The 18,525-nt window shown below is 40.8% G+C and overlaps 1 protein-coding gene across 1 annotated transcript in view; it reads right to left on the reverse strand.

Annotated features, from left to right (window-relative positions):
• DPP6 (dipeptidyl peptidase like 6) overlaps positions 1-18,525 on the reverse strand; it is a 362,352-nt gene that overhangs the window by 46,050 nt on the left and 297,777 nt on the right. Inside the window, exons 9-10 of the mRNA XM_015832529.1 lie at positions 3,628-3,782; positions 1,631-1,728 (exon numbers count right to left, since the gene is read on the reverse strand). Of these exons, the coding sequence (XP_015688015.1) occupies positions 1,631-1,728; positions 3,628-3,782 (253 nt within the window). The remainder of the gene's footprint in view (positions 1-1,630; positions 1,729-3,627; positions 3,783-18,525) is intronic.

The raw sequence follows: 18,525 nt of genomic DNA on the forward strand, positions 1-18,525 counted from the left end.
TATTTATCGAATTTATACCCCGCCCTTCTCCTGACGGACTCAGGGCGGCTTACAGCCAGTTAAAACAGATAACTAATACAATAAAACTAATTTAAAATGTGATTAAAATGAAGTATTCATTGTTGGCCGTTTCTTTTTTAAAATTATTTAAAACCAAATTAAAATTCCCCTTAGGCCAGTCCGGCTAGCTTAAATAGCCGGACTGGCCTACAATAAGGGAACAACATCCCAAGTAATACTGAATGGACTGAGAGATACTGAAGTATGAGTGACTGGATTTTATTGACAATAGTCCATTGGACTCCATTGCTTTCATAGGCATTTAACTGTGGCTTAAATATATATTAGAATATGCTTAGAGTTTTTTATTAAAGGAATGAGATAGGTTTCATTGAAGTGAACCTGATTCAGAATAACAGAATAACAGACTTGGAAGGACCTTGGAGGTCATCTAGTCCCACCCCCTGCTCAGGCAGGAAACCTATACCATTTCAGACAAATGGCTGTCCAGTCTCTTCTTAAAAACTTCCAGTGTTGGAGCACCTACAACTTCCAGGGAAAATCATTCCATTGGTTAACTATTCTCACTGCCAGGAAATTTCTTCTTAGTTCTAGGCTGGATATCTCTTTGATAGTCTCCCGTTACTTTTTGTCTTGCCTTCTGGTACTTTGAAAATAGGTTCGCCCCCTTTTTCCTTGTGACAGTCTCTCAAATATCATGCTATCATGTCACTCCTAGTCCTTCTTTTCATTAAACTAGACATACCCACTTCCTGCAGCCATTCTTCATATGATTTAGCCTCCAGGCTCTTCTCTGCACTCATTCCAGAGTCTCAATGTTTTTTTTATAATGTGGTGTCCAAAACTGAATGCAGTATTCCAGATGTGGTCTTAGTAAAGCTTTATAAAGCGGTACTAGAATTTTATGTGATCTTGATTCTATCCCTCTGTTAATGCAACCTAGGATTGCATTGGCTTTTTTGGCTGCTGCCACACACTGCTGGCTCACATTTAAGTGATTGTCTACTATCCCTCTTCCATTTACTACTATTGAGCCAGGTTTCACCTAATCTGTACCAGCACATTTGGTTTTTCGTGCCTAAGTGTAAAATCTTACTTTTCTCTATATTGAATTTCATTTTGTTAGATGGGGCCCAGTGTTCAAGTCTCTCAAGATTCTTCTGGATCTTGAACCTACTGGGGTGTTGGCTATTCCTGCCAGCTTGGTGTTGTCCACAAATTTGATGAGTTCCCTTTCTATTTCCTCATCTAAATCTTTCATAAAAATACTGAAGACTACTGGGCTTAAGACAGAAACTTGGGGTACCCCATTGCTTCCTTCCTTCCATGAAGATGTAGTTCCATTAATGACTACACGTTGAACATGGTTTGTCACTCAGATTCTATCTTTACTACTGGTGTTATGTCCCTGTCCTCAGCAGGCTTAAATCTGGGCCAAGACAACCAGATAAGCCTATCTGATATCCAAAAAGATACAACCAGCACCCAAAAATGGGTAGGGAAATGAAGAAAGAATAGAATTAGAAAATCTAAGGATAAAGGTGGCTGATTATATACTAGAGCTGCATCTCATGGTCTCATCCTTACTTTAACGTAGCACCACACAAACCTCATTCGTGGATCATCAGGAGGAGTCATCTCTAGAACATGAGGAGGCCCATTCAACACAACTGCATGTAAGGAAATGCTTGGATTTTCTGTCCCGACCTAGAAGGCAAAAGGAGAACATAACAATAGTTAGGATAGAAAATTACCATTGAGTGATTTTTATATATTTAGAGTGGGAATAGTCCATAAGCCACAGCTTCACATAAGGTGCCCTATTTTCCATCTCAACCCCATTGCTCATCTAGTTATCTTGAAAATAATAATAATAATAATAATAATAATAATAATAATAATAATAATAATAATAATAATAATAGTAGTAGTAGTAGTAGTAGTACTAGTAGTAGTAGTAGTAGTAGTAGTAGTAGTAGTAGTAGTAGTAATAGAGTTGTAAGGGCCTTGGAGGTCACATAGTCCAACCCCCTGCTCAGGCAGAAACTCTATACCATTTCAGACAAATGGCCGTCTGGTCTCTTCTTAAAAACTTCCAGTATTAGAGCATTCACAGCTTCTGGAACTTCTGATAACAGCCTTGCTGAAAAAGTGACCTAAGCTCAGTCCTCATTTAGCAACTACCTCATTTAATAACTCTTTGCCGTTATGAAGGTGATGATAAATTAACTTTGTGACCAACTCTTGCGTTTATGACCTGTGCAAGTCTGTAGAGCAAAGGAAAGCTGAAGTAAGACTATGAACACAGTTACACTTAGCAACTGCTTTGCTTCATGACTTGGTTGCTGATCCCAATTGTGGTCGCTAAATGAGCAACCACAAGATTGTGATTCTATAATATGACCCTGAAGTGCTTAAGACTATTGTCAACTGTCCCAGTTGGCAGATTCTAAAAAAGGAACTCCTGATACAAAGAGTTTAAGATAAAATAAGATAAGATAAGATAACCCTTATCGTTATTTTTTACAGTGGGCACACTGGTACACATTAAAAATGAAATTCTGCTGCCTGCTCTCAGAAGTGTAAACATACACAACTCACATATAAACATGCTATATACAACATATGTATAGACCTACACCATTACATACAAAAACTAATATTAATCACTGTCCATCTTGAATACATAACAGAAAGAGGAAGTTTTAGAGTTCACAAGGTTAATGCTGTATGGAATGAAACTATGGCTGAATCTGGATGTTTTGCTTCGGATACCACGAAGCCTCCTCCCAGAAGGTAACAAGGAAAACAGGTCATGGAGAGGATGTGTTGTGTCCCAGACAATCTTACGGACCCTGCTCAAGCAACACTTCTATGCTATGTCCTGGATGGAAGGGAGAGAACTGCCAATGATCTTTTCAGCCATCCTCACCACTCTCTGCATTGCCTTCCTGTCTAAAGCAGCAATGCTTCCAAACTAGACTGTGATGCTGTATGACAGGAGGCTCTCGATCGTCCCCCTGTAGAAGGGGGTCAGGACAGGGGAAGGAAGATGTGCTTTTCTCATGTGACACTGAAAAGGCAGGCATTGCTGTGCCCGCTTCACCATGTCTCACTGTTTACCAAGAGTTCACCAAGAGTAAAACTTTATTGAAAGATCCATCTAGGTACAGCAGAAGCAAAGTTAGTTCTGAGGTTTTCCAGCAAAACCTGGCATAGGTTTTCTTCCCTGGGCCATCTACAGTTCATTGTCCACCAATTACATGCAGTGCTTTTGTTTTGGGAAAACATTCTGCATGGTTTGAACAGTTCTCGGAGCTTGACCTTGCTGGCTGTCTCCCGTCAGGTGACAGAAGGGTCTTATGCATTTCTTAGTCCTCCCCGCTCCATAGAAATTTACCAACCCCCCCCCCCCCGCTTCTGTTTGGCAAACTGCCAAACAGGTGCAGGTGATGATGAAGCAGAATCAGTTCTGACAACTATAGTTACAGTATCCATTCAGAAATAATCTTGCTTTTCTAACTGTATTCAGTTAACTTTGAATTGCATCTCCAGGTAAAAGTAAGCAAATCTTGAATGTTAGATGAATAGTAAAATCTATCCTACCTTTGGGTAGTGATAGGCTTCCGCTTTTGGGTAAAGGCTTCCGGTGAATGTAGGGATCTCCATTAATGGGACCCGGGAGTCATTAATAGTTGCATAGGCTAATCTTGTGCCATCAGGAGACCACCAGTGGGCAATCTGGCTTTTCAGGATCTCTTCTAGAGAAACAAGAGAGTTGAAAAAAAAATACTGTGATATCAAAACTGTTAGTTAACAAGGAAATGTAAGGATAGATTGAAGGAAAATCCTACTTAATGGGCAGGATATCACGGGGGGGGGGGGGAAGTAATGAGCAAAAACCTCAGAATCTATTTTATTGATAGATGTCCTCATGAACGGTTACCAACCTTGATGAATTTTCTTTGATGTTGTGTAAAAGAATATCTCTTTGAGAGAAAAAAACAAATGATTGTCTCACTGTTGATCCCAATGATTCATATGTTTTGCTTAAGTTTGGAAGAGCTTACCTTGCAGCATCAAATCGGGGGGAAATTCCACTTGCTACCATATTGTTAACTGCAGTGTTCTAAAGGTGTTAGGATCTATCTTTTGTTTTTGGCAATATACAGTCATAAAACGTACAATCCATCATTTTAAGACCTCAGCATGATTAGCTATACATCCTGAAAAATTTCTCATAGCTTTCTAAAACTTTTGCTGAGGGACATGCTTTTAGAAACTAACCTTTGGCTGAACCCTGCATGATCGGGATCGTGTGGAATTTTCCTAGAATGAGGACTCCATTTGGTTAAGCACCATCCCAGGGACCATACTCCAAAAACTAATGGATGGGGCAAATTAAAATTAATTCTGCTTTGCTTTCATTTATATTTGATTAAAATTAAATGTAAATGGTATGAATACTCTCTGGTCAGACATATTATATTTTTCTCCTTTTTTATCTGTTAAAGGTTATGCTTAGGCAGAAGTTTTTGCAGAAGTTTGTGAGTGGCACATAAACCAGGGCTCAGGCTATGCCAGTGATGGCGAACCTTTTAGAGACCGAGTGCCCAAACTGCAACCCAAAACCCACGTATGTATCATTGGGTGCTGGGTGGGCATGGCCCATTGGGTGGGTGTGGCCCATTGGGTGGATGTGGCTGCGATGATAACGGCAGACTGGGTGGGACTAAAAAGTTCAATCAATCAATTCCAACTTTGTGAGATCTTTTTTTCCCCCATGAGAAGTTGAAATTGATTGACTGATTGAACCTTTTTTTTTTTTGCACACGGCGGCGGAGGCCTAAAGCAAAAAGGTTTTATAAAAACCAGCTGAAGGCCTAGGACTGGGGTGATGGCATGTGTGCCCACAGAGAGGGCTCTGCATGCCACCTGTGGCACGCGTGCCATAGGTTCGCCACCACGGGGCTATGCCTTTCTGACATTTAATTTCTGCATTTTTGAAAATGAACTTATGTAGACATATGGGGCTATGATAATTGGATGAGTTTCAGGTATTTATTTATTGATTGATTGATTGACTTTAGTTACTGTTTGGATTTCTATTTCTTTTCCAGTGATAGTCTAACCCAAGGCTTTTCAACCAGTGGTACGGGTACCACCTGTGGTACATTAGCACCTGGCAGGTGGTATGCGACCATCCTAGAAAAACGGTAGCGGGGGAGGGGAATGAGCTGAACCGGTGGCAGCACTACCTGAGCGAGAGATGGCTGGAGATGGGCTCAGCGGAAGCGCCAGGATCAGCACCAGGCTTCAGCTGAAGCTCCACGCTGATCCTGGCGCTTCCGCTGAGCCCAGAAGAAGCACCGATCAGCTGGAATGTTGCAGCATCTCCAGGGTCTTGTGATTTACATTCAGATGCTTGGCAACTGATTCCTATTTATGACAGTCACAGTGTCCCAAGGTCTTGTGAAGTGACCAAAACCTACTGCAACCACCCAGCAGACGGGGGGGGGGGGGAATAAAAATCAAACACCCCCTCACCCCACCCCCCCTGCCAATCCTCAACAGAAATGCTCACAACAATGAAAACCTCGGACAGGAGGAAGAGCGCCGCCAGGTGGGCAGGCAGGTATCTTGCTCGGCAGTTTTTTCAGTGCCACTGTAACTTCGAACAGTCACTAAGCGAACTGTTGTAAGTCGAGGACTACCAGTACTTCATCACTTTTTTCCTTTTTTTNCCCTCACCCCACCCCCCCTGCCAATCCTCAACAGAAATGCTCACAACAATGAAAACCTCGGACAGGAGGAAGAGCGCCGCCAGGTGGGCAGGCAGGTATCTTGCTCGGCAGTTTTTTCAGTGCCACTGTAACTTCGAACAGTCACTAAGCGAACTGTTGTAAGTCGAGGACTACCAGTACTTCATCACTTTTTTTCCTTTTTTTTTTTTTTGGGTCACCAAGTTTTTGACACCTTGCTAGGCGACTGGTGGTACTCGTATGTTGCCATATCCTAAAAGTGGTACAATGGGTGAAAAGGTTGAAAAGCCCTGGTCTAACCCACTAAGACAGATTGCTTGTTTAAATTAGAGAATGCCTGTCATCACTAAAACCCAATGTTCAAACGGATATTTACATGTGTAAAAAAATATGAACTGAAGATCTCTGGCAAAACAATATGTCATATTTAACTATTTGAGAAGCTTCTGTTCATGAGTAGATGAACCTATAACTTCTGGCCTACTTTGTAACTCTCACCCATGAAGACAAGGTGATCTAGCTGGGGTCTCCCTCCACATTTTATCACCATACCAACACTGAATCTAACTCACTAGGTTAGACTGAGGAACAATGAACACCTTAGGTTGAATGAGGGTGTGAATGGTAGAAATAGAGAAGGTGTGTGTGGAGGAGGACATGTCGCTAAGTAGGGTTGGACTTAATTGGGACTTGTTTGGCAGAGTAACAGGAATTCTAATAATGCAGTCTAGAGTATGAAGTGGAAAAAACATCCCAGAAAAACACAATGGCAAATCCTAATTATTAATTAAGGAACTATCTTGCCTCAATGGGATTGGCCCACCCCATTCGCTCCAGTAGTAGGGGCATGCTGAGGACCTTATCAGCCAAGAAGTTTCAGCTGGTGGTATCTGGGAGAAGAGCCTTTTCTGCTGTAACCCCCTTCCCTTTGGAACTGCTTGCTCCCGGAGGTGAGATCCACCCTCACTGTTTTGGCCTTCCAGAAGGGCCTTAAAACCTGGCTCTATTGATTGATGTAGGGCCCGGATGAAGACACTTTAGGCTGGAGGTGGCTGGTGGAACAATTGAGAAGATACCACCTCTGTGACATACGTGCTCTTGGCTTATATTTTTTATGTGACTCTTACTTATTTTAATGTTCTTTTAAATTTATGTTTTTAATTGTATTGTAAGCTTTCTAGAGTCGCTTTGGATTGTGAAATGGGCAGGATGTAAAGTTAATTAAATAAATAAATGCTGCCAGCAAAACCACAGGAGTTGAGGGCTCAACTCAACATGACATTCTTAATAAGAATAACTCATTCCACAGATGAAATCTTGAAGAATTCATAACAGAAGAATAGGGACCTGAATCTCAATCAGAGCCAATAATTTTAGCTCCAGGGCCTGTCTTTATTGGCCACAGGCTAGTGGTTCTCCATAGTGCCTATAAATTATTCCAAGGGATTAATTTGAGCTTTACATTCGACATGCACCATGAGCTTTCGATGCTCCTGTCTTTCTTCTTAATATTATTTGACATGATGCTTTCATTAACTTTCCTATAAAAAGATCATAGTATCCTTTTTTCTCCTCCCAGCCCACCACCCCAGCCCACATCTGCCGCTGAAGAGGATCAGTAGTGCACACTTATAAAGAGAAGAAAAACAGGCCTCTTCCCTTCAGCCTACATTGTTTCCAACCTCTCTTCAATTTTCTTACAGCACAGCTGCCACTCAGACTTGATGTACTGCATGATATATTTATTACAGACAATGTGGTGCCTCTACAATAGTGGGATCGTGTATTTTCAACAGTTCTGAATGGCAGCTCATGCAGAGAAGCAATAGATATTTATTAAGCCCGCATTCCAATGCAATGGGGCATCCCAATCAGCAGTGTTTCTGCAACTGAGGAGCAATATTTGAAGCAGCATCCAAGTAATAAAACTTCCATTCTTTCTTTTGCTTCCTGATTGTTATATTTTATTTACAGAAAAGACTGCCTGCCAGCTTTTCTCTATTTGGTGCCTTTTGAGAGTCTGGATTACTACTCTGGCATCCTCTGGGCTCATACTGGATGGGAGTTAACAGAGCTATAATCCAGAACTTCTGGAGGTCTCGGATTGGCAAAGGCTGTTAAAGCAACAACACTGGAAATTCTTCTCTAATTTACTGAACAGAGGCACAAATCCTGCACATTGACCATTTCTGCTTCTAGGAAGGTAAAGGTGAGAATTCCTTTAGTTGGAACCAAGTCTTGATTATTTCATGGACTTCTTGGCAATAGTGTGGAAGTGGTTTGTGATTGTCTTCTCCCAAGATGTATTCTAGACTTTCTAGTCTAACTTACAACCCTGAGATTTCCTCTGGTCTCCCATCTAAGAACTAACCAAATCTAATTCCACTTAGCTTCTCAAGATCAGCCAAGGTGCTGTTAGCTAATGGGACCATGCAGAAAGACCCAAATTACTGTTACTGTAATTCATCTTTCAGCCAACCATGAATCTCCCACTTTAACCTAATTCACCAAAAAGCTGGGGATTAATTAATCCAGAGGTGGGCATATCAAACTCTTAGGACCACAGGTGATTGCTGAATCTATTTTTATGACCTACTAGAAATCTCAGGTATAGGGGCTAGATTGGTAAATCTAGACATATCTTGGAAGAATTCATGCAGACACACTGAGAGTTTGCAGCAAACCAGTCTAATAAATTATTATCATTACTAGGAAGAAGGCAATCACTTCCATACTGTTGCCAAGATATCCATGATCCCTAGGAGTTAAACTCAACTCAAAGCCTAATACCAGAATAACTGAACATTTCTGGCACTGTTTCCCATCACAGAAAAAAAACATAAATTGAAGTGTAACATTAAACATAACTTTTAAAAATGAAGAATAACCTTCAAACTCTTCTAATCCAGGAAAAATCTTGGCTCAAAGCAGATGCAGAATTTGGTCCTATTCACTTGTACTCCACATTCCAGTGATTGAGGTGCAGCTACTGGATAAACCAATGGTGGCTATCATTAAGCCTAACTTGGTTGTTTTCTTAACTGAGCTCAATGAGTGAAGTAGACAGTGGGTTATTCAACAACCCTAGTTTAATATTACACATTTAGGAAGAATAATCAAATAATGGGGCTATATTATAGGTTCTACCTAAAGTGAAGTTGGGTTTCACATGAAATAACAAATTAAAAATATGCAGACCAGTAAAGTGAAAGCATGTGCAAGATTTATGCGTATTTCCCATTTAATGTCACCTCTCATCTAGCTCAGTGTATTAAAAGGGACAAGAAATACAATTTCAAGTTTCTTCATTGTGGTTGGAAGAGATCACATCTTCCATTCTTACTTGGTTGTCCCTGAAAAGATGAAAAAACTGACTGAGATTTACCAAAGCTTATTTGTCACAACTTGGGAAACACTATATGGCTGGAATAAAAACGGCAAACAGAATTAAAGCTCCAAAGAATAATAGCCAAGTTGGCCTATCCAATAAATGAAGTCTGTCTCTTTAAAAATCTTGCTCATCTTCAGCTTAGTATCCCCCACTGTGATCTTTGTGAAGAAGCAAAATGAATTCAATCTTATGCAGGGAAAATACCATGTTTGTTCATGAATCTATACTTTTATCGTGACACCAACTGCAATCCAACTGGGGCACATTAGGTACAGGGAAAAAGGGGAAAATACTGGCTTAATATCTCATGGATATTTCTGAACTGAAGATTGCAGGAAAGCATGTTGAGGCACCGTTTCCTCCTATTTCCCAGTTCCCCTTTCACATCATAAAATGGTGATACTGGAGTGAAGACAAACTAGCTGAGCATGCATCTACCTTCTGCCTTCAATGGGTCTGAGTAGAACCCTGGTCCTCTACACAGGCCCACCTCCATCAGTGAGATGTCATGCCTCCACATTGATAGATTTTAGAAGAAGAAAGCAGAAGTGAAGCATGCTGATGTCCAAATAAACCTAGTATAGCAATAGCACTTAACACTTAGACTTATATACCACTTCATAGTGCTTTACAACCCTCTCTAAGCGGCTTACAGAATCAGCCTATTGCCCCCAACAATCTGGGTCCTCATTTTACCAATCTCGGGAGGATGGAAGGCTGGGTTAACCTTGAGCTGGTGAGAATCAAACTGCCAACTGCTGGCAGCCGGCAGTCAGCAGAAGTAACCTGCAGTACTGCATTCTAACCACTGCGCCACCATGGATAATACTTTGGTAGCACCTTAAACTGCCTGGAATCCAGCATATAATTACATTTACGGTATTTATTTCTAGTGATTTTAAGTTGGTTTCAAGAATATTTAGCAACTCATTGGATTGTGGCTGTAGCTTCTTTCAATCTCCTTTTCTTCTGCAGTGGCAATACATATGCAACTTTCATTCTGTATTGCATTTTGTGATATTGAAAAAATAATAGTGCATGTTGGGAATTGCCTCATCCTTCTTGACATGCTGCTTATTTAATATCCTATGTTTTCTGTTTTCTCAATGCTTTGCAAATGTGTATGCTGTTTCAAAAACCAGATTTCTAAACAGGGCTCTTTTCTGAAGGTAATTATAAACTGGGACGTACAGTAGATATTTTAGGTAATGAGATGGTGGTAATGCCCTTTAAAGTTAAAAAAAGCAAAGTTCCATAAATTATATGCAATGGAAACTCCCGTAGGTAAGAATCAGGTACCTTCATTTTATTTATTCATTCTAGGGGTGAGGTTTTAAAGAAGACTGAGCTTCCATGGCTGAAAGAGAAGGGATTTCAAAAGTTTATAGTAGAATCACTGGCAACTTTAAATGAAGCGTGACAGAATCACTAAACAGGACACATTTCTTATCTTTTCCTCCATGTTTGTGGATGATTTCCTAAACTGTGAGTTGCAACTCCCAGGGGATCATAAACAACTTATGGGGAGAATTGCAATTTTGTTTAAAGGTGATCGGGTTTGCAGGCAAAATAGGAATGCTGTCAAAACTCACTCCAGCTTTAGTTAAGCTGAGTAGTATGAGAAGTCTAGAGTAAGTTTTGAGACATGGCTAAATCTACTGGGTTTGCCAAAACCACCTGCCAATCACATTAGTTCCATATATGATTTACTTATTCTTTCATTTTAGTTATGATGGTCATCAAATTCATTACAATATTACAAAGTATAGGAACTTCTTGATTAGTTTAAATTGGAATAAAATAAGTGATAAATACTTTTAACATTTTAATTCCTAAATTCCCCTCTCCCCCCCAAATGCTCAAAGTAAAGGATCTAAGGATACTACTCAACATAACTTCAGTTGAATGTATACTCAAGGGACAGAGTTTGCCTCTAGCCTATTTATACATGATTAAAAAGTGGCACACACCCCCCCCCCCCCAAATGTGTCAAGTTCCACTGGAAATGCTGGATTGGTGCTTATGGAGAAGACAGCTGGTATAGTATTATAGTGAAAAGGTTGTGCTATAAATCTTGCTATGAAGTTTGTAAGAGCCCTTAGGGAAGCTAACTTTCCTTAAGAGGGTTGCTATAAGTAAGACAAATATGTCCAATTTGCTAGCTAGAGACTACATGCTTCCTGCATCCATTGGCTAAAGAGTTTCCCACTGTCAGTTGCAAAATAGTAGTAATCCAGACAAGAAAAACATGTGCAAGTACTATCTCTATCTTTACTATAAAAATAACAGAAAAACAGAGCTGGAAGGGACCTTGGGGGTCTTCTTGTCCAACCCCCTGCTCAAGCAGGAGACCCTATACTATTTCAGACAAATGGTAATCCAATCTGTTCTTTAAAATATCCAGCATTGGAGCATTCACAGTTTTTGGAGGCGAGTCATTCCACGGATTAATTGTTCTTTCTCCTGACACATTAACAGAATATTGCATCTCTCTCTTATCCTTGTTACAGCCCAAGGAACAAGGAACGGTTCCTTAGAGTCATTTGCTATGCCCTTTTTCCTTCTGCAGTCTCAGCTGCCTCTTATCTGAGCATTCTCGGTGGCTCTTCCTCCTGTCTCCCAAGGTCACACCCACACACCATAACACTTGCAGATGTATTGTTTTCTTACGCTTACATGCCACTCCAATCATACATGACTCTGAGCAGCATACATATCTGAATGGAATAACTGTTGTTCTTGAATTTGTCCTTCAGGCTGCAAAGACTGCTTATTTCAGCATGGTGCTCAGTTGGTTCACATAGCAGTGCTATCAATGCATGATGTGACATGGGTTCTTGTCTATCATCTGGCCTGTTACAAATAGCTTGTGTCACATTAGGGCTGAGAGAAAGTGACTGGCCCAAGGTCACCCAACGAGCTTCTTCCCAAAGGGTCTCCTCATTCCTAGTCCAGTATCTTAACCTCTACACTAAGGGTCCTCAACCTTGGCAACTTTAAGACTGGTGGACTTCAACTCCCAGAATTCCTCAGCCAGCAAAGCTGGGAGTTGAAGTCCACCAGTCTTAAAGTTGCCAAGGTTGAAGCCCCCTACTCTACACCATACTAGTTCTCCACATACCTGAAATGCAGTAATAGGATTAAAACATAAGCAACAAGGTACAACAAAATACTCTAGGTATAACTGAACAACCAATTTCACAGAAGGGATCAGAAACAGATACGTTATACCCCAAAAGCTTACCAAAAAAGCCAAGTCTTTATTGCTTTTTGAAAACCTAAGAGGTTCCACTGCCTACCAGCAACAGGTCTATATATCCTCTCATTGCCTTGTTCTGCCACTTCCTTATACATGTCTTTTTACACATATGATTGTGTGTTTACATATATGGGTGTAGGGGTTGGTTCCCAGACTGATAAAAATTATTATATACCAGTTGCAAGCTTCCACATGATCAATGATGAGTGAAGTGACATAACTTCTTGCTAGATCATAGGAAGACCATCAGAAATAAAATCAAAACATGTCCGTTCTAAAGTGGATTCCAAGAAAGAAGTATTGATTCTAAATGGGAAATGGTGACGTTTTAGAACATTTTTCATTCTTCCTATTCTTCTTAGTATAGCTTGCTAATGAGAATTTTGTGAGATTCATGCTTACAAAGAGTCACTCTCAAAGTTCTTAAAAATAGATCACCATGTACATGAAAGGATTGGGGCAGGATATTGTCTGAACTGATTTTATAATTGGAAGTCAACTCAGAGACATGGATCACACATCATGTTGATCTTAAAATGACCAGGTGATTCAGATGGTCTTTAAACTAGTCTAATGTGTGAAGCCAACTAATTAGAATATATTCAATAAATAAAGATGATTGGTTAATTAAAAGAGAATGCTTTGGTGTGACAGCTGAAACCTGTATATTTACACAATATATTGAACCACAAATTAACTATATGGGCTACGATATTCTGCTAAACTATAGTCTATAATCAATGGAAGGGATTATTGATGATCTGTAAGCTAAACTCTAATTTCAACCAACTTAGTGTTATTTGATAAGTTAATGACAAATATTTTCAAATGTTCTTGCCTTCCAGGATTATTCAGAGGGGAGAGGCAGAAATAAATAATACACTTTAAATACCTCTACTAATTAAATACCATCAATTTAATTAATATGTCTCCTCTAATACTAATAGCAAAGCCAACCCCCTACTGTAGCTAATAAATACACTTTAAATCACTGAAAGACCTGAATACAATCTAGCTTAACAGAGGCATCTGGGGAAGCCACAGTGGTATCAGGTAGGAAATTACGTCATTGAGCAAATGATACAGATTACACAACTGGCATCATTCACAGGTGATGCCACAGAGGTACATGTGATCTAATCTGCCCTGCCTTGTGGCTGTTGCTGAAACACATATTCATGGAAATTTATAAAAGGGCTTCGTGCAGAATCAAAAAGGAATGGAAAAATTCCCTTCTCATCTTCTTCTTTTCCAATTATCTGTTTAAATGGGAAGTGTGCAGTTTCATACACATCAGAAGCTAATCTTGGATCTTCTCAAGCAGAAACAGCCATTTCTAATTAGAGCCATCCTATTTACATTTACATTGTTAAGATGATTCTCAGCTGGAAGCTTTTCATATTAGGGAAATAAAAGGATGCTGTAAAGGCCCATCTAGAATCCATCTTAACCGCCAGGTGGAGCTTTCTTTTTAAGAAGTGTGGATTAAATAGGAAGGAAGATTCTTGATAGTTTATTTATAAACTACGAACTACGCACAGACATGCTTGATGTGAGATTTGAACTCTATTTGATAGCAACAAGCGATTCCCTTAGGATACGCTTCTTCGGTCTGATGCTTCCAGATGTTTGGGACTACAAGTCCCAACATTCATAGCTAATTATTAGTGACTTTTATTTTTAGGCTGCATCTTAAAAGATCCATCCTTAAAGAATTACCACTACCAATCACATCCTGAAGCACCGTGAAAACACACTCTCAATACCGATGCAGAGTTGCTGGTACTGACTGACAAGCTACAGAAATATTCCTAGTCAGATTTTGGTATGATTCACTATTTAATGGTTTACAAATTCCATAGGAGATCTGACATCACAATAGGAAGAAAGTACCCAAAATATAAAAACAGCTGCAATAATGACAGAAGTTTCAAAATTAGCACTACAGGTAATCCTTGACTTATGATTGTAATGGTGTCTGGAATTTCCATTGTTAAGCCCACACATACCTGGACTCAATTTAAGACTTTTTTTGCAGCAATGATTAAGTGAATTCTACAGTCGTTAAGCAAATCTATATATTCCTATGGGCATAAAGGTCAGAATCCAGCAAAAACAAAAAAAGCTTCTTTCAACATGTAAAAAACAAGAAAAAAGTTAAGGAAATGATTGGTCCATTAGTGGGAGAATGTGGCAAGAAGGTGATAAGCATCTGTCTTTACACAAAGTACCGACCGTACTCAGCATGTAGTCCTGAATGGAACTGCATCTACATGGAGGGAAGTGTGTAGTGGGGTGCCCCAGGGCTCTGTTCTGGGCCCAGTGCTTTTCAACATCTTCATCAATGATTTGGATGAGGGGATAGATGGGGAACTCATCAAATTTGCAGATGACACCAAGCTGGCAGGAATAGCCAACACTCCAGAGGATAGGCTTAAGATACAGGAGGATCTTGACAGACTTGAACACTGGGCGCTATCTAACAAAATGAAATTAAATGGTGAAAAAAGCAAGGTTCCACATTTAGGCAAGAAAAACCAAATGTACAGGTATAGTATAGGTGGTACCTTGCTCAATAGTAGTAACTGTGAGAGGGAGCTCGGAGTCCTAGTGGACAATCACTTAAATATGAGCCAGCAGTGTGCTGCAGCTGCCAAAAAGGCCAACACAGTGTTGGGCTGCATTAACAGAGGGATAGAATCAAGATCACGTGAAGTGTTAATACCACTTTACAATGCCTTGGTAAGGCCACACTTGGAATCCTGCATCCAGTTTTGGTCACCACGATGTAAAAAAGATGCTGAGACTCTAGAACAGTGATGGCAAACCTTTTAGAGACCGAGTGCCCAAACCGCAACCCAAAACCCACTTATGCATTATTGGGTGCCAGGTGGGTGTGGCCCATTGGATGGGTGTGGCCCATTGGATGGGCGTGACTATGGTGGTAATGGCAGACTGGATGGGACTAAAAAGTTCAATCAATCAATTCCAACTTTGCAAGATCTTTTTTTTCCCACGAGAAGTTGAAATTGACTGATTGACCTTTTTTTTTTGCACATGGCGGCAGAGGCCTAAAGCGAAAATGTTTTATAAAACCCAGCTGAAGACCTAGGACTGGGGCGACGGCGCGCGTGCCCACAGAGAGGGCTCTGAGTGCCGCCTCTGGCACCCGTGCCATAGGTTCGCCACCACTGCTCTAGAAAGAGTACAGAGAAGAGCAGCAAAGATGATTAGGGGACTGGAGGCTAAAACATAAAAGGAATGGTTGCTGGAATTGAGTATGTCTAGTTTAATGAAGAGAAGGACGAAGGATGACATGATAGCAGTGTTCCAATACCTCCGGGGTTGCCACAAAAAAGAGGGAGTCAAGCTATTCTCCAAAGCACCTGAAGGCAGGACAAGAAACAACAGATGGAAAATAACCAAGGAGAGAAGCAACCTAGGAGAAACTTCCTGACAGTGAGAACAATTAACCAGTGGAACAACCTGCCTCCAGAAGCAGTGAATGCTCCAACACTGGAAGTTTTTAAGAAGAGACTGGACAGCCATTTGTCTGAAATGGTATAGGGTTTCCTGCCTGAGCAGGGGGTTGGACTAGATGACCTCCAAGGTCCCTTCCAACTTTATTATTATTATGTGGATTAAATCATGGACATATGTCCTTGGATTGCTGCAACTGCCTATAAAGAGAGTCGGTTGCTAAGTGCAGTCATGTGACCATGGAAATATATGCAGTTTTGAGAACTCCATAACTGGGTTGTGAGTTGGAAGGGATCTTGGAAGTCTTCTAGCCCCCCCCTAGTCAAACAGGAAACCCTATACCATTTCAGACACATGGTTGTCCAATCTCTTCTTAAAAATCTCCAGTGATGGAGCACCCACAACCTCTGGTGGCAGGTTGTTCCTCCAGGAGGCAGGTTGTTCTAACTGTCAGGAAATTCCTCCTTAGTTCTAGATTGCTTCTCTCCTTGATTAGTTTCCATCCTTTGCGTCTTGTCCTGCCCTCAGGTGCTTTGGAGAATAGCTTGACTCCCTCTTCTTTGTGGGGATTCCTTAGATAGTGGAACACTGCTATCATATCACCCTTAGTCTTCTTTTCATTACATTAGATATACCCAATTCCTGCCGAGGATTAGCCGTATTTGATATCAGAACTGCTACTTTTGTTCCATATGGTAGGATGAATAATTTATGAGAAAAGTGATGGCCTCCACTACAAATGGCCACTGGATTCTCCTGAGTAGAAGGATCTAGGAGGGCTTTCTATCTTCAGCAAAAGTTTGAACATGCATGTATTTCTGAATCTGCTCCTGGATGCAATCTCTTAACTCCAGTTAATCCTCAATTTCGATTCCTACTTGTTTGTTTCTACCATTCTTATCAAATGTTAAAACAGATATTTCTGTGCAGCTGAACTGTACAATGATTTGAAGGGTGTCATGCAGAAACAAACAACCTCTGCACCTACTAGATCAGACATGTCAAACACAAGGCCTGGGGGCCAGATGCGGCTCGCAAAGTGGTTTCCTGTGGCCCATGAAGCCATTCTGGAAACAGTGAGGGAATGGCCCCTGCTGCCTTGGCCCTGGCCCAGGCTGGCCGGGAGCCATGTACAATTTTGTGGTGGCCATCTATGCTGAAATGCATTCAGTCTTAGCTCCACAAGGCCGTCCGGAAACAGCGAGGAACCAGCCCCTGCCGCGTTGGCCCTGCCCCCTGGGTGCATGCTGGGGAGGTGTCACCCTTTGTGAGGAATGAAGAAATGGACCGTACCTTGGCACTTGCCCCGGTCCCACCCCCTTCTGCCAGAGACCCTCAGATCTGTCCCACTCCTGCCCAGGCCCCCACAGGCACCCTTGACGCGAACCATGTAGAGCTGGCCATGCCCACCCAGTAGGCCGCACCCACTCCATCCACGCTCACCTTGGCCACACCCACCCAGCTCCCCAAGGGCAACCGCAATGCTGATGCGGCCCTCAATGAAATTGAGTTTGACACCCCTGTACTAGATCTATCAATTTATCACAAAACTCATAAAATTAAGGAACAACTTGCTCCATGAAGAAGGAAGTTGTACCTGTTGGAAACTCAGAATAAGAAATCCAAATTGTTTCATTTAAAAACCTAAATCTGCCCTACTAATTTTAAGCAGCATTAAAATTTATTTTGGAATATCTTGTCAATTACATCATCTCTCCTTTATTACCAGCATGTGACTGATATTTTGAAGCCCGGCCTTGAGGGGGAAAAATGGAATCCCACCACTAGGTGGCGCGATATGTTAAAAAATATTATCTCAGAAATAATGAGAATTTCAGAACACAGTATGCCTGTGAAACCATGGTGATGAGGAGATTAATGCTGTCACGCTTGAGAAAGAAGAAAATTCTCTGCCAAAACAACAACAATCAGGATACAAGAATCAAAGATCACAGTTCTTTGTCAGAAAGCTTTGGCTCTAATTCTGGCTCAACCATTTACTTGACAAGTAGCTCAATAAAAGTCATTTATTCACGGGAATAAACAACTCCAAGATAGTATATAAGGATGTATACTCGATGCAAAACCCCAAAATACAGATTAGTTACCTCTTAATATTTTCAGCCAATCTCCAATGCTCATAGTCAAGTCAGTGAAAAAAAAGTAAATTTTTTCCACTTTTCATTCATGTTTATGAAGCAAGCATCTTGCATTAGTGATTGCAAATACTGAATAAGAAAGTGGAAAATGAGCTTGATTAATGCAGAGCATAAAACAGATGTCATCCAGGTAGCATCAGACTGTGATTCAGCATATATTTTCTTTATAGTTAGAATTCACCATCATGATGTCAGGTTGCTTATGATTAATATAAAAAGTTTACAAAATCACCACATCACAGAATGAATTGTCCTCAATAGCACTACATCCACATGGAGAGAAGTAAGCAGTGGGGTATCACAAGGCTCCATCTTAGGCCCAGTACTTTTTAATATCTTCATAAATGATTTAGATGAGGGAATTGAAGGGGAACTCATCAAATTTGCAGATGATACAAAACTGGCAGGAGTAGCCAACACCCAGAAGACAAACTCAGGATCCAAAAAGATCTT

This window comes from Protobothrops mucrosquamatus, unplaced genomic scaffold (assembly GCF_001527695.2).
Source record: "Protobothrops mucrosquamatus isolate PMUCROS unplaced genomic scaffold, P.Mucros_1.0 scaffold5, whole genome shotgun sequence".
In the NCBI taxonomy this organism is placed as follows: Eukaryota; Metazoa; Chordata; class Lepidosauria; order Squamata; family Viperidae; genus Protobothrops; species Protobothrops mucrosquamatus.